The sequence below is a fragment of the Rutidosis leptorrhynchoides genome, chromosome 11 (genome assembly GCF_046630445.1).
Source record: "Rutidosis leptorrhynchoides isolate AG116_Rl617_1_P2 chromosome 11, CSIRO_AGI_Rlap_v1, whole genome shotgun sequence".
Classification (NCBI taxonomy): Eukaryota; Viridiplantae; Streptophyta; class Magnoliopsida; order Asterales; family Asteraceae; genus Rutidosis; species Rutidosis leptorrhynchoides.
This window is the reverse complement of record NC_092343.1, coordinates 23,307,842-23,334,675: the sequence shown is the minus strand read 5'-3', so window position 1 is coordinate 23,334,675 and position 26,834 is coordinate 23,307,842. Positions and strand designations below refer to the sequence as shown.

Genomic DNA, 26,834 nt, shown 5'->3' with positions numbered 1-26,834 from the left:
AGATCAAATTGTTTCAAGACACCATTAATTTTCCAAAATTTATTTACCTACCTACCTCCTTCTTCTCTACGCAGTAGCTACGAACTATCAGGACTTGACGCTTAACGCTCGCACATATTCTCAAATCTAAGGTAGTTTTGAATTCTATACATTATATGATTACTTTATTTGATTGTTCATTCGAGTAATGTATGAAATTTGTAAAATTAGGGTTTTTTTTCTCGATTAAATGCAAGTGTCTTAACTTTTGTATGTTACAGTTTGTGATTTGAGTAGATTTAGAATATAAAGTATGTTTGAAAAGGTTAGATTCAATTATTAATTATATGATTACTTTATTTGATTGTTCATTCGAGTAATGTATGAAATTTGTAAAATTAGGGTTTTTTTTTTTTGGTTCTCGATTATATAAATGCAAGTGTCTTAACTTTTGTATGTTACAGTTTGTGATTTGAGTAGATTTAGAATACAAAGTATGTTTCAAAAGCTTAGATTCAAACGTTTTAAAAAAAAAAAAAAAATTAATTTCTGGCCTCACTTTGATTGTACCCAAATTTCGTTCTTCAATTTGTGCTTTTCTGTTTGTATTAGATTTTTTAATTTTTCATGTGTATTACTTAGGTAACCTTTTCTAATGAAACCCTAACTGTGGCACATTAATAACTTGACAGAGTTAGAATGAATACAGAAGAAGACGATAGACTAAGCAGCTTGTCAGACGATCTCATCGTCAAAATTCTCTCTCATATCGACACCAAACATGTTGTAAGAACTAGTATTTTGTCACCTAGATGGAAAAATACTTGGAAGTCAATCACACACCTCGATTTATGTAGTGATGATGTTACTTCCTTAACTAGTTTCAATGAGTTCACTCGTGTTCTCTCTTCTCGCAACAATGAAATAGATTTGTTTTCTCTTAAACTTAGTGTTCGTGGAGGATATAGACCAGAGTTTGTCAAAATTGTTGTCAACTATGCGTTTTCCCACAATGTCCAAAAGATGACTTTTATATGGTTGGACGAAATGCCTATTACAATACCTAATTCTCTTTTGATGTCTCAGTCTCTTAAAGATCTCACTCTAATTGGATGTGCTAGTATTTATAATCAATCTAGAATCGAATCATCGTTGTACCTACCATCGTTAACAACGTTGCATCTTGAAAATCTCATTATTAAGAACGAAAATCCCGGTGGTCTTTTCTCCAAGTGCCTAAACTTGAAGAATCTTACCTTATCTAACTGCGACATAAACGATCCTTATCCTTTCAATGACGGGTTTTTTAATCCTTTGAACAGCATTAATGAAATAGAAGTTTCGTTGGTAAACGATCATAATCCTTTCATTTCCCATTCTGAGTCATCTAATCTCTCGAACCGCAATAACGAAATAGAATTGTCGTCGGTTAAACTTAGTGTTGGAAGATATAAACAAGCGTTTGTCAAAACTGTTGTTGACTATGCGTTTTCCCACAATGTCCAAAAAATGACTATCATATGGGTGGACGGATGGGATATCGAAATACCTAATTCTTTTTTTACGTCCCAGTCTCTCAAAGATCTCACTTTGATTGGATCTTCTAGATATAATAGTAAGATCAAATCATCGTTGGACCTACCAGCATTAACAACGTTGCATCTTGAAAATTTCACGCTTAGTAACAAAAATCCCGACGAGTGTGGTGGTGTTTTCTTTAAGTGCCTAAACTTAAAGAATCTTACCTTAGTTGAGTGTTCCATAGATGATCCTAAACATTTAGTTTGCCATTCTGAATTTTCTAAGCTCACGCCTGAGACAGGATTGTTTTCTTCTGCTAATGTGGTTGTACCTCACCTAAAGAATCTCATTGTTTACGATTGTCGAGGTTATATTGAGATTTATGCACCCGAATTGTCCTCATTGATGTATGAAGTTTCATGTTATGAAAACTTTTATGCAAATAGTTTGTCTTGTTTGGAGAAAGTGGATTTCTTTATGTGTCCACTTGAGGATGATGGTCATTATGTTGTTGAGATTCTTCAACAGTTTCACAATGTCAAATATCTTACGCTTGGATTGGAAATCTTAGAGGTATTTTGTCTTAAATGTTTATACGTGCATGTGCATATCTATTTTAATTTAATTTATATATTATATAATATATTATTTTTCAGGTTGCATCATTTGTGGACGCAGTCTCAAATGTACCTTCTCCATTTGGTAAGTTAACGAGTCTCAAGATTTATCCACGAAGGTTGGAACGAAAAAAGAATGTACAGAAAGTAAAGATCCCAAAACAAGTTAGAAACTTTCTTTTAGGCGCTTCACCAAATGCTACCGTTTCGATATACTCACGCAAGGTACTTTCAGCATTATTAAATTATTAACATACTTTGTGTATCATATGATGATAAACAGGGGATTCATGTTCATTTTAAACTGTATGATAACATGCAGGAGATGAAAGCATTTAAGGATGCCACATCAGCACGACGAATGATGGCCAAGCTGCAGGTGTAAGTTTCTATAGCATCTCAATTGTCGCAAAAGCAAACTGTAAGTTTTTGATTTTTGTAAGTTCTAAGTTGATGATAATTGTCATAAAAATGCCAATAAATGGTTTCAGTTTTTCTATTTGTTTTTCTTTCAGGTTTTTGTTATCTGTTACCAGAAATTGCTTGGAAGTTTTGTGTTCTTTTGAATTCAGCTGAAACTTTAAGGAATTTATGTGATTTGGGTTTTAAATATGTAAGATATCTAAGTACGACCCTTATGCTAGTTCATGTTTTTCGGTACTTGGATTGTTAATTACCAGTACTTATATATGTGTACACTACTATGCTAATTTCTTATGTCGGAAAAAGTTTATTTCCACTAGTTTTTTTATTAGTTTCTTCTTTTAGGTCAACTACGTTACTCAAAGTCAACTCCAATTCTTGCTAGAGTAATTTCTTTTGGTCAAGGTTATGTTCTTTTGGTATCGCTTTCGTATATGGCACTCTCTTATTTTGTGACCTGCAAACATTCAAGATATGGTGGTTCAGTTTGAACATCCTGTTGGGTTTCATAGTCGGCTGTAAAGATGAGTCCTAAATTAATTCCTTAAGTACAACTCCTTATTTATAATGTTACAAGGTAGTCGTACATGAGACAAATTTATGTACTACAATGTTATTATATCAATCTACATTTTTTAGATAAAATGGTGTTTGTGCCTTAGTAAATTTAAAGTGAATGCGACTATACACATTCACCTCTTAAAGAAACACGTGATTTCAACCCTTTGTGATTTCATTACTTTTTACATCATAAGATCACCAAATACAATATACATAATATGGCAATTGTAACAACCCAACCCGTTATACAATCGAATACGCGAAATGAAATTTTTTTTTTTATATATATAACAGAAGGGTGCGCGGCGCGCAGTCCCTTGTGTGCGCGGCGCGCACAAGGCCTGGCAGCCCGCTATCCGGATTTTCCAATTTTTGATCAATGATCTCCTACTTCCCGACACTTTTAGACGAAACGCTTTTCACAACATATTAATATATGTAAAACTAATACGTTCCAATAATAAAACAAGTTTTACGACACCGGGCCCACATCGGCCCGAATTACCATTTACGTACAAAATACAAGTTTCAACCCAATATACACTTAGACGAGTTAGGACTCTATAACCCAACCCGATACCAAGAGCATAATTCCGAGGACTACCAAATCCCCAATCTGCGTCCACATATCCAAAAGCTACCCCCATCGAGCCCAAGCGCTCCTACGCAACTAGTCTAACAACTAGCTAGCTTCATAACACAATACCTGTAAAAAGGTAAACAACGAGAGGGTAAGCTAACGCTTAGTGAATGCAATAATTATACATATACATATATAATATACCTACTTGCAAACACTTACACAAATATCTCATACACGCTAGCAATTTACATAGCATACCATCGCAAGGTATAACTCTAAATTCTTCAAGACCACAAGCTAGCACAACAATAGCATATATAACTCGAACAATATAATATGCTACACTACAACACATAACCATGGTTAACCAATAGTACAAGGGAATGGTACTTCGAATTTCCCATCGGTGTTCCCAACAACCGTTAGTGTACAACGAAATATATCACTAACCCCTGAGTGGTATCGAACGCCCGAACTTTAAACCCACCCGTCACGTGTAATGTGGTATCGAACGCCCGAACTTTAAACCCACACTACACGCCCACACACATATATGACATGGTATCGAACGCCCGAACTTTAAACCCATATCATATATTGACCCGATGTGGTATCGATCGCCCGAACTTAAAACCCACATCAAATCTCGTACAAGTAAATACATTATATACACACATGTATAATCATTCCACTCACCTTGGGATGCCCGCACAAGTCATATATGTTAAACGCCTCCAAACGCAACCGAGCAAGCTTATACCTATAATACGCATATAGATATACACACAATCAACATACATTCTCTACAAGAGAATTCGACGCCAACACCCTTAACCAAGGGTTTATACCTACCACCACAAATCGCCCATTTAGACACCTAAAGTGGACTTCACCAATTACCACTACGGGTGGTAATTTCGACCCATCAAACAAGTACAATTTAACCTAAATTATACTTGACGCCATTTAAACCAACCTAGGTCTTAACACTAAATTACTACTTAGGTAGTAATCATTTCAAACGCCTTTTAACACTTAACAAAAGTGCTTATCATCCAATTACTCCACACTTAGTGTCATTATCAAATTTGACCCAATTCATTTCACCCATTTTGACATAAGTCCCGAAAACGCCCAAAATCACTAACGACTAGTGATTATATTTTCAAAACACCAATTAACACCTAAATCAAACATTTATATACTTGATTCATCAAATCTTGACCTCATATTTTAGTTTGACTCTAAATCAAGGTTAACACCCAATTTAACCAACTAACATGTTCTTATGAACATCTAAATCACCAACACACTTACAATCTAGTGATTAACACCCAAACCAATGACAAATGCTTCCAAATTTGTCATCTAACCCTAAACCCACAATAATTGGGTTTAATTACACTAACAAATACCCATAACCCCCGAATTTCACAAGAAATTGGGTTTATAACCTTAACTAGCTCAAACCCTAACCCTAAATCAAAAATCAAAGTAATTAAATCGAATCCAGGGTTTACCTCAACTCCAAAACCGAGCTAGTAACAAGAAACACCAAGGAGAACCAAAACCCGCTTCCAATTTGGGCAAAATCACCATCTTCATCATCCATTCAAGCTTCCTTTCTCTATAACTCACTCTCTCTCTCTCTCTCTAAGATAAGATGGGAGTGTTTGTGGATGTGAAATGTAACATCCCGCGTTTTTCCGTTAAATTTATTTTAACACCGTCTTTTTTTTTTTTTTAATGACATCTCTCGTCACCTATATTTGTACACTTCGTTAACTAGTGTTCTTGATAATTCCGTTACTCGATTACAACATCTCTCGTTAACTTGCATTTTAAAAATATTCGATCGGTTAAATTCCGCACCCGCTTTGAAACTCGAGGGACCGGAGTTGCCAAATGGGCAAACTAGTTGACTAGGTCAACTAGTCAACCCATTTTTCCACCATTCATTCATTTCATCATCTCCCTCATCTCTTTTCTCTCCATCTCAAGAACACACACATAAACCCATTCCATTCATTCATCATCTAAATTCAATCTTGGAAGCTCACAACAAATCCGACTACATATTCTTGATCCTCTCATCATTCTCTACGATTTGATACTAACTACACCGAGTTTGGGTAACTTTCTAAAAACTCTAGATTTCTATAAATTCGTGTTTTTGACTTGAAATTGTGTTAGTTAGTATCTATGGCTCGTGTCTAGCATGAATATATGTTTTGTTTGCTCGATTTGTTGATTTGAGTAACTAGTTTGAACTTTTGAAGTGGGTTAGCTTAATCTTCGATTTTGGATGATTAAAAGTTGTTTAATTGTTAAAGTTCATGTTTTAATTGTGTTACTAGTATCATTAGCTACATTTTGATGTGTAGGTTGATTAAGAAAACTTCAAAAACCCGATTAAGGATTTTGTGATGTTTGACTAGGGTTTGATAGACTTTGAAATGAACTTTTGATGCGTTGAATGCTTGTTAATGTTGTTAGTAAGTGTTTAGATGCAATGTATGCTTAATTACCTTCGAAACGGCATATCGTATGTGTAAATTGGATTCCCGAATCATAAAATACGTTTTACGAACTTGAAACTTTGAAAATAAACCTTTCTTGATCAATTGACGAGTTTTCGATTATTGTAAATGATGTTTTTGCTTGATGAAAAGTGGTTAGTTGTATTCCTTGTCAAAATACCTTTCCAACGATATAAGATACTTGTTTTGGATGTTTACGGTTTAGGATTTATGGGTATTTGAAGTTGGATTCGTGCTTGAGTGTGAAAACTGCCAGAATTTCTCTGCACAGGTAATGGCGCGGCGCGCCATACACCCGCGCGGCGCGCCAAAGTGGGCTGTCCAATTTTGTCAATTTTCGAATAATGTTTGCTATGCTACGCACCCCCGATTCACATGAGACTTGTTCTAACATGCTTATACATGAATAAAAACCTCAGAAAAATAGTTCGGGACCGAACCCGAACGTGTTGACTTTTTCGTTGACTTTGACCAAGTTTGACTTTTAGTCAAACTTAACTAAACACTTATGCAATCGTTCTAGTCTTTCTTTTATACTTGATTCTTGCATGAAACTTGACAACGTGATTCACATGCTATACTTTTCGAGTCGTAACGAGCCATAGGACTAATTGAACACATTTCACCCGACCTTGTGTCGTAACCGGTTAATTGATACAACTTATTTGTTTAGGTCAAGGCTAAACAACTATCATGCACACGTTTACTTTGTGAAGTACTTTTATACTCGTGCACTCGAGGTGAGATCATAGTCCCACCTTTTCAACAACTTTTTATACTTTTAAATTGTGGGCTGAGAAACATATACTTTGTTACATTTTGTACTACTTACTTTTATACTTTGAACATAAGTACAAGGAAAACAAACATTCCACAGCGAGTTAGAACAAAAATCCTCAATTCGATTATCATTAGTTACACTTGCAGGGTGTAAGCGAGAACTTATATTGTGTGGCCATACGGGTTTGACAAACCCTCATTACGGACGGTTCGCTACCGTCTACGGATGAAATATATTTTCGAGAAACAGTGTATGTTCTAACACTATTGTGATGGGGTTCTATGGAAGGAAACGTTAAGTCTTGATAATTGGGTGCTCGCGAACAATACTTTTGGAATGCAAACGATTTTGATAATCAACTATGGGAATACTAAATCTTGTGGTTCAAAAACAACGTTTACAAATACATCTATGATTTCACCAACGTTTTTCGTTGACAGTTTTCTATATGTTTCTCAGGTTCATACTCGGCTACTTGATACATGCTTCCGCACACTTTGATTTCTTGCTTGAGGTCAAGCATACATGCATACGCTAGTGATAGCACTTTTGGATTAAACCTTAAAGCATACATACTTACGCTATTTATAGCAACTGTGATTTTCAACTTATATTATGTCGCAAGTTATGTCATTTATACTTTACAATTTTTGTAATCTTAAACTTGTTGTCGAATTGTTTGTAAACTAAACTTGCAAGTCTTGTACCTTTCAAATGAATGCGACATAATTTTGGTCAAACGAGTCTCATATAGGGACTACGACCACGCAACGGGACCTAAGTTAACGGCGCCGTCAATAACGGTTTTGGTCGGGTCGTTACATGAAAGTGATCCACAATTGGATCCAAATCTGCTAATAAGGCCACAGATCCGTTCTTAAGTGAAAAGACCAAAAAGCCCCTCATTTATCTCAAAATAGAAAAATGCAGGAATCTGTCGCAGGGACAGTGCACCACGGGCACCCTTAAGTGTGCGCTGAGCGCACCCTGGTCTGGACAGTCTCTGACCTCTGTTTAACTGCACAATATTTCCCACAATAATTATTCGGGTCTTACAGCAATGCATGAAAATATGGTGGATAATTGTTTGCTTTGACTTTTCAAATAAATTCGGAAGGGATGATTTACTATGGTTTTCAAGTTGCTTCATATGGTAGATCACTGGGTTAATTTCATGTTGGGAAGACGACGGTGATATCTTTACTAATAAGCTTACTAGTGAAGAAGCCAATGAGATGGTTCTTACAATCATTAATGATATCTTTACAAACATCATTATTCTTACAATCAATCATAAAAACATCATAAATCATATTAATGAACATCTATTTAAAACCCTAGTATTAAAGGTAACAAAAAAATTAAATATAAACTAAAATTATGATCAATGTCGAGTTGTTCTCTTATGGTTAATGTGGAAATGACGTAATGGAACCAATGGTGTGTTTGATTGCTGCTGAACCATGTCATTCAGAGCTGAATGCTGAATCGGTCGGTGTTTAGCGTGTTTGATTTACAAATTATGCCACCTCTGAATGGAACCAACTCCTCTGAATCGGTCAGCACTTTCACCCTCTCTGAATGATACCCACTTTCGTTCAGCACGAGAATTCCAGACATACCCTTGTTAGCATCTTCTACATCTTCAACCTTTATTAATCTTCTTCGGTCCTTATCTTTTTTTTTTCTGAACCAGTAACAAGTCAACACAAAACCCATCTTCATCCCCTCAATCTAGGGCTTTTTTACTTCTTCCATTTGAACAGTCAATTGATAAAATTGTTTTTTTAATTGTCAAATACAAGTAATGGTATTAATCAATTCATAAAAGAAGGCTTACGTTAAGTGTACCACGAGCCGAGTTGCTTCTTATCTTCTTCTATTTGATCCGTTTATGCCTTACTAAAACATGTGGTTTCAGTTTATGATGATGAGATCTCAAGTCGATTTACAAAAATTAGGTGAATGAAATATAATACTATTAATATCCAAAAGAAAAGAGTAACTAGTAAACTATTGTTCTCCGTAATTGATTTTGTTAATACAGGGATTTGGTGGAATGAGTGAATTGTTGGTGGAATGGAAGTAATACACAAAAAGTTAAGCGGTGGAACACGATAATGATTTTATACTAGTCCGGACCGGCCCGCGCGTTGCGGCAGGTGCTTTCAGCCTGCGTATTCATATTTAACGCAGCGTTGTGTATTTACAGAGGCGAACACGGCCCATGTGTTAAGCGCCGTTTTAGATGTCGTTGTGTTAAGCGTTTTTTAAAAAGTATCCGTTTCTAACGTAGTTAGTTTTGTATTATTCAATAAATTTTTTCGAGTGTAACGGTGCTGTCTGTAACATCCTGTTTTTCCATTTAGTTGGGACGCTGTCCAAAACCTTGGGACGCCGTCCAACTTTGAAGGACTGGACGCCGTCCAGTTTATGGGATGCCGTCTAGATGGACTGGCGGGCCAGCTGTTTGGTTTTAGATATTTTAGAAGGGTATTTTGGTATTTTCACTTAAGGGACGAGTTTAAGGTCACTAGATCAGTTTTGGAGTGTGTCATTACTCTACTTTCAACAACCTCATCCCTTCCACTTCAAGTTTAGAGAGAGAGAGAGAGATTCTTAGTGTGAGAAAGCTCATTCAAATGAGGAAGAAGCTAGATTCGGGTTTTAGCTCGAGTTATAAAGTTGTTCATCTAGTCGCTAGTTACGTGGTGATTGTGGTGGTAAGTCCTAATCTTCATTTCCTTACTTTAATTAGTGTTAAGGAGTTAGGGTTTGGGTTAGTGTTGAGCATAAAACCCATAATTGGTGATTTTGGTGGTTTTTGGGTAAGATTGAGTCATGAGGACTCAAGAATGACTAACCTAGGGTTTCAAAGTAATAAATGGTGTTAATGAGTCTTAAATGGTTAATTAATCACTAGCTTACTTGTGTTGTTAGTGAAAAGTGTTTCTAGGGTTCATGGTTGACTTGAAATGGGTCAAATGGGTAAGTTTGACCTAGCGGGATAAATTGGGTATGAAAACACCCTAGATATGTGTTGATGGGAGTCTTAGAACCTTAATCGCTAGCTTTTAGTGACTAGTTGTGAGTCTTGACCTCTAATGTGTGATTCTAGTGCAAATGGGTCATAAGTACCCTTTTGGGTCATAAATGCACTAGTGAGGCTAGTTGATGGATAGTCCAACTTATTATGTGAATTAATTAGGAATTAATTGTGTTAGGTGGCTCGCTTTGAAGGTTACAAGTTGTTATTGGAAATCTCGCCAAGACGACAAAGTGAGTGGAATGATTATACATGTGTGTATATAATGTATTTACTTGTACGAGATTCGATGTGGGATTTAAGTTCGGGCGATCGATACCACATCGGGTTAATATATGATATGGGTTTAAAGTTCGGGCGATCGATACCATGTCATTATGTGTGGGTGTAAAGTGTGGGACCTAAGTTCGGGCGATCGATACCACATTTTACGTATCGGGTGGGACTTAAGTTCGGGCGATCGATACCACCCAGGGGTTAGTGATATATTTCGTTGTACACTAACGGTTGTTGAGAACACCGATGGGAAATTCGAAGTACCATTCCCTTGTACTATTGGTTAACCATAGTTATGTGTTGTAGTGTAACATATTATATTGTTCGAGTTATATATGCTATTGTTTGTGCTAGCTTGTGGTCTTGGAGATTTAGCGTTATACTTTGCGTTGGTATGCCATATAAATTGCTAGCGTGTATGAGGTAATCATGTACGTGATTGCAAGTAAGTAGGTTATATATGTATGTGTATAATTATTGCATTCACTAAGCGTTAGCTTACCCTCTCGTTGTTTAACTTTATAGGCTCCGGCGTGGACAAGGGCAAAGGTATTCGTTTGGATTAGTAGTGGCTCTCGGGGGATTAGCTTTTGAAAGTTCGGCCAAGATTTGGATAGTTTAACCCCAAACACCATGCTCTAAGTGTCGTTTGGAAATTAAACTTTTGTGGTCGGAACTTGTATTTTTGAACGAATTTCGTGAAATGGGTTGTTGTGGGCCCGGTGTTGTAAAACTAGTTTTATTGTGGAAATCTATTAGTTTTACTTATATTGATGTATTATGATAATTGGTTTCGTTTAAAAGTGTCGGGAAGCGGGTTTTTCGCTCGCGTGTAAATGAAAAACTGATCAGTAAAATTTAGTTCATTTGGACGCCGTCCAAAAGCTTGGGACGCCATCCTGGTCTTCAATACTGGACGCCGTCCAGATACACTGCCACAAAAAAAAAAAATTTGGTCGTGTTTTTGGTATAACGAGGGTTGGGTCGTTACAAGTGGTATCAGAGCATGGTCTAAGGGATTTAGGTGACTTGAGATAGGCGCTAGACTTGGACTTTTGTGTTGTTGTATTATATGCGGGACTTGTAGGACTAAGGGTCGGTATGGGTTTTGATTAGTGCATTGGTCAATAGGTGGACTAACTATGCTATATTATGATGTTACTAATCATGCGTTATTGTTTTGAACATCGAGCAAGATGGTTGTGATACGTTTGAGCGCGGCATGGCATGTGAGTGTAATAGTGAGTCGCGACCACTATTACGGTTGCAAGTCAAGTCAAGCAAGGACGTGCGACAAGTATTGAGCTAGGTGTGGTGTGCGTGCGGTCATATGCATAGGTATATATATGTGTATTAATTTGTTAGTGATGTCTAATCCATTTTAATCTTTAGAATGAAGACGAGAAACGGAACAGATACGAATAACGATGGTGGTCCCTCTTATGTGGAGGAAGATGAAATGACTACCAAAATAGAGGCCGCTCTAGAAAACTATGTTTCGGTTTTCTCACGAAAGGTTAAGCAAATACTCGAAGAGTCAGTTTCAGAACATATTGTCTATTTGATTCGAGAACGAAATGGCCGATGCCATAAAAGAAGAAGTTGAAAGGAGATTTCCTAGACCTCAAAATGGGGGCGAGATGGTGTTTAGCTATAAGAACTTTTTGGCGACTAAGCCTCCTCACTTTCACGGGGATCCCGACCCCATGAAAAGTGCGGCTTGGATCTCCGATGTTGAAGGTTGTTTTCGTACTAGCGAGTGCCCACCCGAGAAGAAAACAAGGCTTGCTACTAGTTTGTTGAGGGGTCATGCTAAAGATTGGCTTTATGGTAAGATTGATATGGTGGGTGACACGGCTTTTGTAGGGTTGTCTTGGGCGGAGTTCAAGAAGGAGTTTCTCCTTGAGTATGGTACGCAACCGGATCTTTCTAAATTGCGCAACAAGTTAAGGAACATGCGTCAAGGGTTTTTGGACCTAAACACTCTCAAAACCAACTTTCTCGCCAAAGCACGTTTTTGCCCCGAGTATGTGGGGAATGATCAGTTGTTGATGGTAGATTTTCATGCAACCCTTAGAGATGATTTTAATTGTAAAATTAGTGTTGGTCACGTTGAGACTTTTGCTAAGCTTTTGGCAGTGGCGAAAGGGTTTGAAGCGCAAGCCCCGAGTTCGGTTAGTTATGCGCCAAGTAAAAGAAAGTTTGAAGCTTCTAGTTATTCAAACAAGAAGAGTAGGGGAGCATCCAAAAGTGTCGGTAGTGTGAAGAAAGGTGCTTCTAGTGGTCACTTGATCACATGTTTCAATTGTGGGCAAAAAGGTCACTACTCTCGTGATTGTCAAAAACCGCCTACTAATACAATCACGTGTTTTAATTGTCAAAAGGAAGGGCACCGAAAGTCAGAGTGCCCTGATCTCCGAAATGATCAAGTTAAGAGGCTAGAGAAGGCAGCGGGTACGGCTAGGGGAAGAAACTACTTGATGACCAACGATGAAGCTAAGCAATCCAACGACGTTGTCTCAGGTACTTTCATGGTTAATTCTAATCCGACAAGGATACTATTTGATAGCGGTACCAATTTATCGTTTGTGTCTCCGCGTTTTGTGTCTAAGCTTAATAAACCGCTAGCTAAGTTAAGTCATCCGGTAGAAGTTGAAATAGCGGATGGTAAGACGGTGCTAGGGGTTGATGTGTGTAAAGATTTCAATGTTGTGTTTGGTACCGAAATCTTTAAGATCGATCTTATCCCGATGACTTTGGGTGAGTTTGATATTGTCGTGGGTATGGATTGGCTCGATCGTTATAGAGCCGATATTGCATGCCATGAAAAGTTCATCCGTGTGAAGGCCCCAAGTGGGTGAGAGTTAATAATTCATGGCGATAAGCGAAGGAGACTCGTACCTTTATGCACGGGCGCGTCGTTTCCTTAATGGTGGTGGCATGGTTTTTCTTGCACATGTTGTTGATACTCGTGAAGAACCACCAACCATTCGTGAAATTCCGGTGGTTAACGAATTTGAAGATGTGTTTCCGGATGATTTACCGGGCGTTCCGGCGGAAAGAAAAGTTGAATTTCGCATTGAGTTGATTCCGGGAGCTAATCCCATTGCTAAGACGCCTTATCGTTTAGCACCAACGGAGATGCTAGAATTGATGAACCAAACCCAAGAGTTGTTAGAAAAGAGTTTTATTCGACCGAGTGCTTCGTCATGGGGTGCTCCGGTCTTGTTCGTAAAGAAGAAATATGGTAGTATGCGGATGTGCATTAACTATCGGGAGTTGAATAATTGACGATCAAAAATCGTTATCCATTGCCTAGGATTGACGATTTATTTGACCAACTTCAAGGCGCGACATACTTCTCTAAAATTGACCTACGGTCCGGCTATCACCAAATACGGGTCCGTGAGAAGGATATTGAGAAAACGGCCTTTCGAACTCGTTATGGGCATTTTGAATTTGTAGTTATGCCTTTTGGTCTTACGAATGCACCGACGGTATTCATGGATCTTATGAACCGAGTGTGCCAACCTATGTTGGACAAGTCGGTAATTGTGTTCATTGACGATATTCTTGTCTATTCTAAGAGTATGAAGGAACACGAACACCATTTGCGCAAAGTGTTGAAGACGTTGAGAAAGGAGAAGTTGTATGCTAAACTCTCAAAGTGTGAATTCTGGCTAAGGGAAGTTCAATTCCTTGGCCATATTGTAAACAAAGAGGGTATTCAAGTAGATCCGGGGAAGATAGAGACGGTAAAGAGTTGGGAGCAACCGACTACGCCTACGAAAATCCGAAGTTTTCTCGGATTGGCCGGTTATTATCGTCGGTTTATCCAAGACTTTTCTAAAATTGCCTCTCCATTGACCAAGTTGACAAGGAAGAATACGAGATTCAATTGGGAGAACGAGCAAGAAATTGTTTTTCAATTGTTAAAAGAGAAATTGTGTCAAGCTCCGGTCTTAGTGTTGCCAGAAGGTGTAGATGATATGACGGTTTATTGTGATGCTTCTTTAAATGGGCTCGGGTGTGTTCTAATGCAAAGAGGTAAAGTCATCGCTTACGCCTCTCGAAAATTAAAGGAACATGAAAAGAATTACCCGACACATGATCTCGAATTAGCGGCGGTGGTCCATGCTTTGAAAATTTGGCGCCACTACTTGTATGGTGTCAAGTGTACGATTTATTCGGATCACAAGAGTTTGAAACATCTTTTTGATCAAAGGAATTTGAATTATCGTCAACGTAGATGGATGGATGTGGTGAAGGATTATGATTGTGAGACACTTTACCATCCGGGCAAGGCGAATGTAGTCGCGGATGCGTTAAGTCGAAAGATGATAATGCTAAAAACGAACATATATTTCATAGCATTATTCCTCAAGAAAGACAAGCTTTTAGTTTCAATTGTTCTATTTACAAGTAATATTCGTTTAAATAATAAAAGGTGAAGACAAAAGACAGATTCGACGAATTGAAGACGCAAACGACCAAAAAGCTCAAAAGTACAAAAGACAATCAAAGAGGTTCCAATTATTGATAAAAAAACGTCTCGAAATTACAAGAGTACAAGATTCAAAACGCAAAGTACAAGATATTAAATTGTACGCAAGGACGTTCAAAAATCCGGAACCAGGACCAGAGTCAACTCTCAACGCTCGACGCAACGGACTAAAAATTACAAGTCAACTATGGACATAAATATAATATAATATTTAAATAATTCTTATAATTATTTATATATTATAATAAATAATAAAAACCGTCGGCAAGAAAGATTCCAAACTGGACTGAGCTGTAATTTCAATCTCCGCGACTCGTGGAGTTTGAAGGCCAAAAATGCCGCGAGTCGCGGAGCCCCAAGTTTTGAAAGTCCCTATAAAAGCAACCGAATTCTGAGCATTTTTCATCATCTTTTTCTTCTTATCTCATAATACTACGTAAATATTTATATTTATATTTTAATTTTAATTTTAATTTTAATTCTAATAATAAGGGTATGTTAGCGAATGTTGTAAGGGTGTAAGTCGAAATTCTGTCCGTGTAACGCTACGCTATTTTTAATCATTGTAAGTTATGTTCAACCTTTTTACATTAATGTCTCGTAGCTAAGTTATTATTATGCTTATTTAATCCGAAGTAATCATGATGTTGGGCTAATTACTAAAATTGGGTAATTGGGCTTTGTACCATAATTGGGGTTTGGACAAAAGAACGACACTTGTGGAAATTAGACTATGGGCTATTAATGGGTTTTATATTAACTAAACAATACCTTGTTAATTTAATATACAAACTTATAATTTGACGTATTTATATATAACCACATACGCTTGACTGGGTACGGTGGGCGGGATATCTATAAATACCAATAATTATTCATTTTACCGGACACGGAACTGGATTAATAGTTAATAGACTTGTTGAAACAGGGGTGAATTACATTCAAGGGTAATTGGTGTAATTGTTAACAAAGTAGTAAAACCTTGGTTTACACGCAGTCGATAACCTGGTGTATTCATTAAACAAAGTATTAAAACCTTGTTACAATTCGAATCCCCAATTAGTTGGAATATTTGACTTCGGGAATAAGAATAATTTGACGAAGGCTTTCGCTCTTTATATTTATGACTGATGGACTATTATGGACAAATCTGTATGGACATATTAAATAATCCAGGACAAAGGACAATTAACCCATGGGCTTAAAATGAACACGTCAAACATCATAATTACGAAAGTTTAAATAAGCATAATTCTTTTATTTCATATTTAATTTCCTTTATTTTATATTTAATTGCACTTCTAATTATCGCATTTTTATTGTTATTGTATTTAATTGCACTTTTAATTATCGTACTTTTTAATTATCGCAAGTTTATTTTATCACACTTTTATTATTCGCAATTTCATTATCGTTATTTACTTTACGCTTTAAATTAAGTCTTTTATTTATTATTTTACATTTGGTTTTAACTGCGACTAAAGTTTTAAAATCGACAAACCGGACATTAAACGGTAAAAACCCCCCTTTATAATAATAATATTACTTATATATATATATATTTGTATTTTTATAAAAGTAAACTAATATAGCGTTAAGCTTTGTTTAAAAAGATTCCCTGTAGAACGAACCGGACTTACTAAAAACTACACTACTGTACGATTAGGTACACTGCCTATAAGTGTTGTAGCAAGGTTTAAGTATATCCATTCTATAAATAAATAAATATCTTGTGTAAAATTGTATCGTATTTAATAGTATTTCCCTGCTAAAATTAATAGCTATTTCGTATACCCCGCTGCAACTATCAAAAGAGTCAACATCCGGTGATACGATTAGGATTGTTACGCATGACAATTACTAACGACTTTCTCGAAAAGCTCGGTGAGATTCAAATTGAAGCTTTTGTTCATAAGAAACGTGAAGAGCGGATTATGGGGCAAACGGAGTTTATTACGTTGGGCCCGCATAGTTTGTTGTCCTTTCAAGGAAGAGTGTGGGTACCAAAGATGGGGGATTTCCGAAAGGTGCTTCTTGATGAAGCGCACAAGTCTAAGTATTCTATTCATCCGGGTGCGACAAAGATGTACCTTGATTTGAGGAAAGAATATTGGTGGTCGGGCATGAAACGTGATGTTGTTAAGTATGTTGAGCAATGCGTCACGTGTTTGCAAGTTAAATCCGAACACCAAAAGCCTTATGGTAAGTTGCAACCTTTAGAAATCCCAAAGTGGAAGTGGGAACACATTACCATGGACTTTATTACAAAGTTGCCAAAGACGGTGAGGACCCAATATGATACTATTTGGGTGATTGTTGATAGATTGACGAAAAGTGCTTTGTTTCTTCCTATTAAAGAAGCAATTTCGTCGGAGGCACTTGAGAAGATGTTCATTAAAGAGGTGATATCGAGACATGGCATTCCCGCGTCTATCGTTTTGGATCGGGACACGCGTTTTACTTCTCGATTTTGGAAAAAGTTTCATGAAGATATGGGTACGAGGGTGAATATGAGTACGACATACCATCCTCAAACGGACGGTCAAACCGAATGTACAAATCAAACGTTGGAGGATATGTTACATGCGTGTATTATTGATTTCGGTGGTAGTTGGGATGAACACTTGCCTTTGGTGGAATTCTCGTACAATAATAGTTTTCACACTAGTATTGGAATGCCACCATATGAGATGTTGTATGGTAGAAGGTGTCGAACCCCGATTTGTTGGGGCGAAGTGGGTCAAAGGGAAGTCGGGAGCACCGACTTGGTATTGGAGACAAATGGTAAAATCGAAATGATTTGGGCTCGTTTAAAGGCGGCGCAAGATAGACAAAAATCTTATGTCGATAAACGTAGGCGACCGATCGAGTTTCAAGAAGGTGACATGGTGATGCTTAAGGTTTCGTCGTGGAAGGGTATTATTGGATTTCGAAAACGGGGAAAGTTAGCTCCTCGGTTTATTGGGCCATTTAAAATTTTAGCTCGTGTTGGTGAAGTTGTGTATCGTTTGGAATTACCCGAAGAGCTTGCGGGGATCCATAATACATTTCATGTTTCCCATCTCCGTAAGTGTCTTGCGGATGATTCTTCATGGGTGCCATTAGATGAGATTGAGCTAAACAATAAGTTAGAGTATGTTGAAGAGCCGATTGCTATACTTGATGAAAAGGTGAAAATGTTGCGTAACAAAGAGGTGATGACCTTTAAGGTCCAATGGCATCGTAGTAAAGGTTCCGAGTTTACATGAAAACCCGAAGAATTTGTGTTGGTGTGTCTTCCTGCTTGTCATGCGGCATGGATTGCGAGGACGCAATCCGTTTCAAGTGAGGGAGAGTTGTAACATCCTGTTTTTCCAGTTAGTTGGGACTCCGTCCAACTTTGAAGGACTGGACGCCGTCCAGTTTATGGGACGCCGTCCAGATGAACTTACGGGCCAGCTGTTTGGTTTTAGATATTTTAGAAGGGTATTTTGGTATTTTCACTTAAGGGACGAGTTTAAGGCCACTAGATCAGTTTTGGAGTGTGTCATTACTCCACTTTCAACAACCTCATCCCTTCCACTTCAAGTTTGGAGAGAGAGATTCTTAGTGTGAGAAAGCTCATTCAAAGGAGGAAGAAGCTAGACTCGGGTTTTAGCTCGAGTTATAAAGTTGTTCATCTAGTCACTAGCTACGTGGTGATTGTGGTGGTAAGTCCTAATCTTCATTTCCTTACTTTAATTAGTGTTAAGGAGTTAGAGTTTGGGTTAGTGTTGAACATAAAACCCATAATTGGTGATTTTGGGAGTTTTTGGGTAAGATTGAGTCATGAGGACTCAAGAATGACTAACCTAGGGTTTCAAAGTAATAAATGATGTTAATGAGTCTTAAATGGTTAATTAATCACTAGATCACTTGTGTTGTTAGTGAAAAGTGTTTATAGGGATCATGGTTGACTTGAAATGGGCCTAATGGGTAAGTTTTACCTAGCGGGATAAATTGGGTATGAAAACACCCTAGATATGTGTTGATGGGAGTCTTAGAACCTTAATCGCTAGCTTTTAGTGACTAGTTGTGAGTCTTGACCTCTAATGTGTGATTCTAGTGTAAATGGGTCATAAGTACCCTTTTGGGTCATAAATGCACTAGTGAGGCTAGTTGGTGGATAGTCCAACTTATTGTCATACCCCGTCCAAATTCTCTTGAACGAATACAATAACATCCGGTACCATCGCGATGAACGGACCTCTATATGCCATGAACAACTCCATGTAATGTCTCTAGAATGAGCAAATGCACAGCGGGAGATTACTTTCATACCTGAGAATAAACATGTTTTAAAAGTGTCAACCAAAAGGTTGGTGAGTTCATAAGTTTATCATAAACAATAAAATTCATCATTTTGATAGACCACAAGATTTAAATACAGTACACCTATCTCGTGTACAAAACCATTTATTTTTTAATGCTTAGCAGAGTAGGTTCGTATCCTTTTCTCCCCCGTAGGTTGCCTCGCGAATTTTAAATAACCGTACACATATCTCGTGCACAAAAATAGTAACATACACATAACCTGTGTATAAAATCATTCTCTCGATACATAACATTCACTTTTCATTTCTTTCATAGCTTGGCTTGGTAGCCGACCTTAACATATAATGCGCATAATAATATCCCCAAAACAGAACGTCTCGTCTGTATAATAATCATATAAACCTCGAAGTACTAAACACCACGCCCACTAGCCCTTCCGTCTAATGAACATTCTGGGTGGGGGTGTCAAACCCGGTAGCTACCTTTAGGATTCGCGTGAATTAGGGCCAAACCGTAACTAATTCTTAGGTTACCAACCTTACTAATCAGGGGGAAAATATTCATATCACTTGTGGCAATCAGACCGTCCACATAATTCATTCGAGGAATGTTTTGCTTGTGTCTATCTCGTCAAACATTTATAAAAGCATTTCATGCATTCGCAGTTCAGGATATAATTCAAAAGCATTTAATAAAGCATTTGTAAAAGCAGTGCATGTATTCTCAGTCCCAAAAATGTAAAGAGTAAAAGGGAATCAAATGAACTCACCAAATGTATTTTGTAGTAAAAATACGTATAACTATATTGAACAATGCAGGGTTGGCCTCGAATTCACGAACCTATATCATTTATATATATTAACACATATATTTGTAATCGAACAAATTTATTATATCTTAGATTATATATTATATATATTTAATTTGTATGTATCTTTAAAAATGACTAATATTTATATAGTTATATTGATATTTATATGTGATTAATATTATATTAACAATACATCATTTGTTATATATGAATGTTTATATAAAAATATGTGTTATTATATGTAATATTATTATAAGTATAATTTATATATGCATAATATTTATTTTGTTGTAAAGATAATAATAATGATAATAATAGTAATAAAAATTTGTAAAGATAATAATAATGATAATGATAATGATAATAATAATAATAATAATAATAATAATAATAATAATAATAATAATAATAATAATAATGATGAAATGATAATATTCATAATAAGACTTATAATCATAATAATAATATTATTAACTAATAATAATAATCATAGCAATAATAATAATAATAATCATAATAATTAATATTAATAATGATAATAGAACTAAGAGTAATGGTGTATACCGTTTCAACACTTTGTCTAAAAAGAATTGTCCGAGGTGAGACTCGAACCCATGACCTCTCAAACACCCGCACCAACACTTTAACCATTCTTCCATTTCGAATTTTTCTGATTTATTACTAACTTAATATGTTTAATCCTCATAGAACGATTTTATCATCTTGATCATATTCCTAATCACAATCATCTATCATTTACCATCATCATTAACCTCATTTGTTAACAGATACAATCAATCGAGTACCATCACAGCAACTAATTGGGTTCGTTTGATTAAGACAACGAGAAGCATAGAAAGCAATAGCAATCGATTTTCATCTCCATTATTATCATCTTCCACACATAAAATCATAACTTATTCATCATAACCTTAATCGTGATTTATCATCATCGCGTTGTTCTTCTTGCCACGTAACTGCAGCTTGGTCCACCATCACTATATAATGCGAAATTACTAGAGGTTTTCAATGGTTTGAAAAGAAAATGAGTTTGGTGGTCGGCCAAAAGGAAAAAGGTAACAATAAAATATGTAACCCTCTAATCAATCAAAATAACTTGGTTGTTGAGTCAACAAAAAGACAGTAGGATCGAGCTGTAAAGTATATCGTGACTTATCATCATCTATTTACTAATCGTTATTTTCATTATCAAACACTATCACCCTCATCATCCCTCATTGTGAATATACTTAGGACTAGATTATGGAAAACAGAAACATGAAGCTGCAGTAGCAGCTGCATCGAATGCTAATTGACTAGCAAGAAGTAACGGGGTTATATTGCAAACAGTAGCTAGATCCCTGTTTCAAAAACACGATCATGGCCCAACAGATCAACAAGTGCTCGGCCCAACTGTGCACAAGTAAATAAACCCAATCAACATGATTTAAGTCAATTGTTAGGTGGTTTTAATGAGTGTGTTTTGCTTCTGGAACTCGAAAGAAAAAGAAAAAAAATATTGCAACCGAGGCCACCTTTCTTCTTTTCACCATACAAATGTCGGCTAACAACAAGGAAAGAACGTGTCAAATATTCTCCTAATATTATCACCAAGTACTTCGGCCAAAGCAAAAGAAATACGGGCCCAATCAATCAACTAAGTTTGTTTCCATATTCTTTAAATATCAAGTGGATTATCCACAATAGAAAGTGTCGGTCAATTAGGAAAAGTAAAGGGCATGTAGTCATCATTCTTTATTAACCCACTTTGCATCATGATCATATTAAATGTATCATCTTTATTCGTTGATATATACCACTGAAACCGAAATTTTTGTAGCTGTAATTGCAGTGTAGAAGCTTGATTAAAAACAGAAACAAGTCGAGGTAACATATGGTTTTTGCGTGGTTTTGATGATGATGATTAACCAGAAAAAAAATGAGAGTTTTGAATTGGTTGTCGATGAGTTCAATGGGTTTCGAGAGTTCTTGTCATAATAGAAAAGAAAACAGAAAGGAAGACAAAGGTGGTGAGTTTCATTGTGGGTTTATGTTTAACAATAGCAAATATCATCAAGAAAGAGTGAGTCGAGAAGATAGTGGTTTGTGGTGTTTTATACGATAATAATCAAGGTGGTGATTCAAAGTTTCTCTCGTTTGAAGGTGATCAAGTGAAGAAAGTGGTGATTAAAGGTGATGGTGAATGTAAATCTAACTCTCTCTCCCTTCATCTATATGCTTTGTATATGTAATTATATATGTATATTTTGAGTGATACCGCAATAATAATTGATCACATTTTATCTTGTAGGATTGATGGTGGTCGACAGAGAATCTCGAGCAGGATGAAGGAAGGACAATAATATTCAATCACGAAGAAAAGAAGAAGAAAATATTAACCAGATAGTGAAAGCTAACAAATTTCGTACCATATCTACAGCACAAGATTCGATCGTAATTGTTTGTATTGCAAATTTGATTTAGACGTTTAACAGAAAGAGAAGTATTTGTCATTGATAATCAAAAACAGAAAAAGAAGATAGATTAGATAGATGGTGATGTTTTGTTTTTGTGTGATTGTCAATAGGATCAAAGGACGATTGCGTATGATTTGTAGGGTTGCTAATGTTTGACAGAATATCACAGAGAAGAAGAAAAAGATCAAAGCAGATAGGGATGCTTAACGGATTTTGTTTGTATTGTGAAAGTTGTGATTGACCTCAAACAAAATGGAGACCAAAACAATTTGAATAAAGCTTCGATGTGGTTGTATAACAAATTCGATTATGTAACAGATTCATTATGTTAAACTTAATTAATATTAGTAGTTAACTAATGTAAATAATTATAATACAGTAATTAAATTAGTAATAATAATAGAATTAATAATAAGGATATTAACAATAATAATAATATGCTAATAATAATTAAATAACTAAAATCATAACTTTACTACTAATTATAATAATAATGATATTAATAATGATAGCAATAATATTAGTAATAATATGACAAATTAAATGTATCGTGTTTTTATATCTATATATTATGTTAAAATGATAATATTCACAATAATGATATTAACATTTACATTAATATTTATTTATAACAATAATTTCATACAAACAATTAATAACATTTATTATATAAATATATTTATTTATATATATATATATATATATATATATGTATATACATCTATTTACAAATATTTGTTCGTGAATCGTCGGGAATGGTCAAAGGTTAAATGCATTCATGTAAACAGTTCAAAAATTTTGAGACTCAACCTAACAGACTTAGCTTATCGTGTCAAAATATATTAAATCGTATCGAGAGTTCGGTTTAAAATTAGTCGAAAATTTTCGGGTCACTACAGTACCTACCCGTTAAAGAAATTTCGTCCCGAAATTTGAGTGGTGATAGTTAGAATTGAAATCGAGAATGTTTTAGTACCGGATTTGAACTCAGATTCATAATAGAAAGATTTTTGTCGTCCAAGAATGTTTCATCGAAGAAGAAAATGATAAGACTAGAAATTTTCTTCGATATTAATATGCAGATGATTTATGAATGCCCTACTCGGGTCGAGTTCGGGTTCATAATGAATTCGAATCAAGTAACATGGTTCATGATGAATATTAGTCAAGTAACACGGTTTGTGGTGGTGGTAAGGTCGATCAAGCATTACCATCATCACGTTCCATTAGAACTTTCACATGACTTACTGTAATATAATCACGTTGATCAAGTGCAATTATATTTCATTAATTCATGCTTTCATTCCAATATTACTCAAGAATATCCAGGAATTTAAACTTCAGTGTTTCACTGAAATCTAAAAGTCAAAATAGTTTTCGATATGATGTACTAAGGATAGAATGACAACGAAGATAATTATGAACAAAACGATATAAGGATACCTTCGGAAATATTAAGGATATTTACGACTAAGGAAGATATAACGATATCATAGAAATACTGAAGATATTATAATGTAGAAAGCAGATTTCGATGTTTTTCCGAGCTTTTTCCACGGACCATTCTTTTATTATCAAACTTTTGACTGTTACAGTCATCCATAGTTTTTGCTGCTTTTTCAGTTCTTTTAATACTCCGAGAATTGATTTTGGTACATTGGGGTGCTTGTTCAGAATTTCAAAATGGAAGATCATAATTCTAAAAGATACATGTTATATGTATACATATAACTGTTGATGTAGAAACGCTGCGAGATTCAAAATAATGATTGAAACTTTTTGGTATGACAACTATCGTCACAAGATGCAGATTGACGCAGGATGAGATTTCAACAAATATAATGATTTTTCAAAAATTCAAAGATCAATGAAGTTGTCGGTGAATTTACTGCTAATGTGATGATATATAAAGGGTTCTTCGGTAAAAATGATGAAAGGCAAACTTATATATCAAAGTTATAATAAGGCTAATTCGAATGAAAGTCGAAGTTGATTTGCTGGAGCTGTGACAAAATTGGCTAATTTGAAAGGGATTATAAAGTTATTTTAGGTAATAACACGCCAATGGATCTAGCACAGTTTGAATTCAAAGTATGACTTCGAAAGATGTAGGAATCTAAAAGTGATGTCTTCTGTTAAATCTTGACTTGGATTTTGATAGGTTAAAATCCGAATATGAAATTTGATTTGAATGAAAATAATTGTTCTTTGATGAACGGATATATATATGTGTGGTTGTATGTAGGGTAGTAGGTGATTGTTGAAACTGATTTGAAAAATGTACAGTGTAACTTATTGATGTGAAATCTAAATATTCCTCGGGTTTTACCTACCCGTTAAAATATTTTCACCATTAACAGTTTGTACGAAAGGATTTTTAATCACAATCTTTATGAAAATATATATACATATATATTTTCTTCAGATGTAATCATGGAAATGAGTCAATATAATATTAGACTCATTTAATTTTCGGTTTAAGCTAGAATAAGTAATCTCTAAAACTATTAGGAACCACATATTCTTCGCAGAATATTAATGAAGTTATAGATCAATACTTCATCGTTCGTTGTTGTTGATACTCATTGGTATCTATGGTGCGTATGATGTTGATGTTCGTGGGACGGATTGTGAAATTGAGGCTTGGGATGCGGATGTTGTTGTTGGTGATGGTGGTACTGTTGATGCTGGTGATGTTGCTGAAGCTGATACATTTTGCACCATACTTTTCACGGCTACAACTCGGGTACGAAGTTCGTTGACTTCTTCTATTATTCCGGGATGATTGTCGGTCGAAACGAGCGAGTGAATAAGGTTTTGAATTTTGAGATAGTATATAATCATAGCGAGATATACGGAAAATGAGTATTAAGATGGTGTTTCTAATAGGTTCACCGGTAAGTGCTTTAGGTTTTTCGCCAAAAGGGAAATTTGGTTGATGAAAAGGATATCCTTCTTCTTGTCTCCATTGATTAAGTCGACTACGAACTCATCAGATGAATTGGGGATGATTGATTAATTGATTCATTCTGGTGCCACTGCTTTCGGAGCTGGAGTGGAAATCCATATCGGAATCGCTGTCGAAATCCGAGGAACTTGAACTGGTTGCAGAATTTATCTTACACGGTTAGATAAAGGATTTTTGATATGAAATGATTCTCGGATATCGGATGATATTCTATATACGTAGAATACCTATATATAGCAAAGAAGATCCCGTAGATTACAGAGGAATTTAAGGAAACGTGTCAGACAAGGTCTAACGTGATGGAATATGAATTCGTCTGTACACCATCTATGCAATAATTGCAATAGGACGTGTCGAGACTGAAAATGATAGATAGATATTTTTCTACATGGAATGATATGCAAAACTTATTAACATGCAGACCAGGTTCAATATAACCTAACAACTACTAGGTCGAAGTCCAAACTTCACTAATGCATCCTAACAACTACCTGTTAGACACACTAATGCACACCTGGTTCGCTAAGACCACCGCTCTGATACCACATGTCATACCCCGTCCAAATTCTCTTGAACGAATACAATAACATCCGGTACCATCGCGATGAACGGACCTCTATATGCCATGAACGACTCCATGTAATGTCTCTAGAATGAGCAAATGCACAGCGGAAGATTACTTTCATACCTGAGAATAAACATGTTTTAAAAGTGTCAACCAAAAGGTTGGTGAGTTCATAAGTTTATCATAAACAATAAAATTCATCATTTTGATAGACCACAAGATTTAAATACAGTACACCTATCTCGTGTACAAAACCATTTATTTTTTAATGCTTAGCAGAGTAGGTTCGTATCCTTTTCTCCCCCGTAGGTTGCCTCGCGAATTTTAAATAACCGTACACATATCTCGTGCACAAAAATAGTAACATACACATAACCTGTGTATAAAATCATTCTCTCGATACATAACATTCACTTTTCATTTCTTTCATAGCTTGGCTTGGTAGCCGACCTTAACATATAATGCGCATAATAATATCCCCAAAACAGAACGTCTCGTCTGTATAATAATCATATAAACCTCGAAGTACTAAACACCACGCCCACTAGCCCTTCCGTCTAATGAACATTCTGGGTGGGGGTGTCAAACCCGGTAGCTACCTTTAGGATTCGCGTGAATTAGGGCCAAACCGTAACTAATTCTTAGGTTACCAACCTTACTAATCAGGGGGAAAATATTCATATCACTTGTGGCAATCAGACCGTCCACATAATTCATTCGAGGAATGTTTTGCTTGTGTCTATCTCGTCAAACATTTATAAAAGCATTTCATGCATTCGCAGTTCAGGATATAATTCAAAAGCATTTAATAAAGCATTTGTAAAAGCAGTGCATGTATTCTCAGTCCCAAAAATGTAAAGAGTAAAAGGGAATCAAATGAACTCACCAA

At 35.9% G+C, this 26,834-nt stretch overlaps 1 protein-coding gene across 2 annotated transcripts in view; it reads left to right on the top strand.

Moving 5' to 3' along the window:
- Positions 1-26,834, top strand: part of LOC139876628 (uncharacterized) — a 121,383-nt gene continuing 94,549 nt past the window's right edge. Inside the window, exons 1-5 of one of the 2 annotated variants that reach the window (XM_071863968.1) lie at positions 1-131; positions 672-2,073; positions 2,157-2,342; positions 2,440-2,538; positions 2,633-3,053. In XM_071863968.1, coding sequence (XP_071720069.1) covers positions 679-2,073; positions 2,157-2,342; positions 2,440-2,502 — 1,644 coding nt within the window. In that variant the 5' untranslated portion in view covers positions 1-131; positions 672-678 and the 3' untranslated portion in view covers positions 2,503-2,538; positions 2,633-3,053. Of the gene's footprint in view, positions 132-671; positions 2,074-2,156; positions 2,343-2,439; positions 2,539-2,632; positions 3,054-26,834 lie in introns of those variants that run through there. The other variant, XM_071863969.1, reaches the window with a different exon arrangement.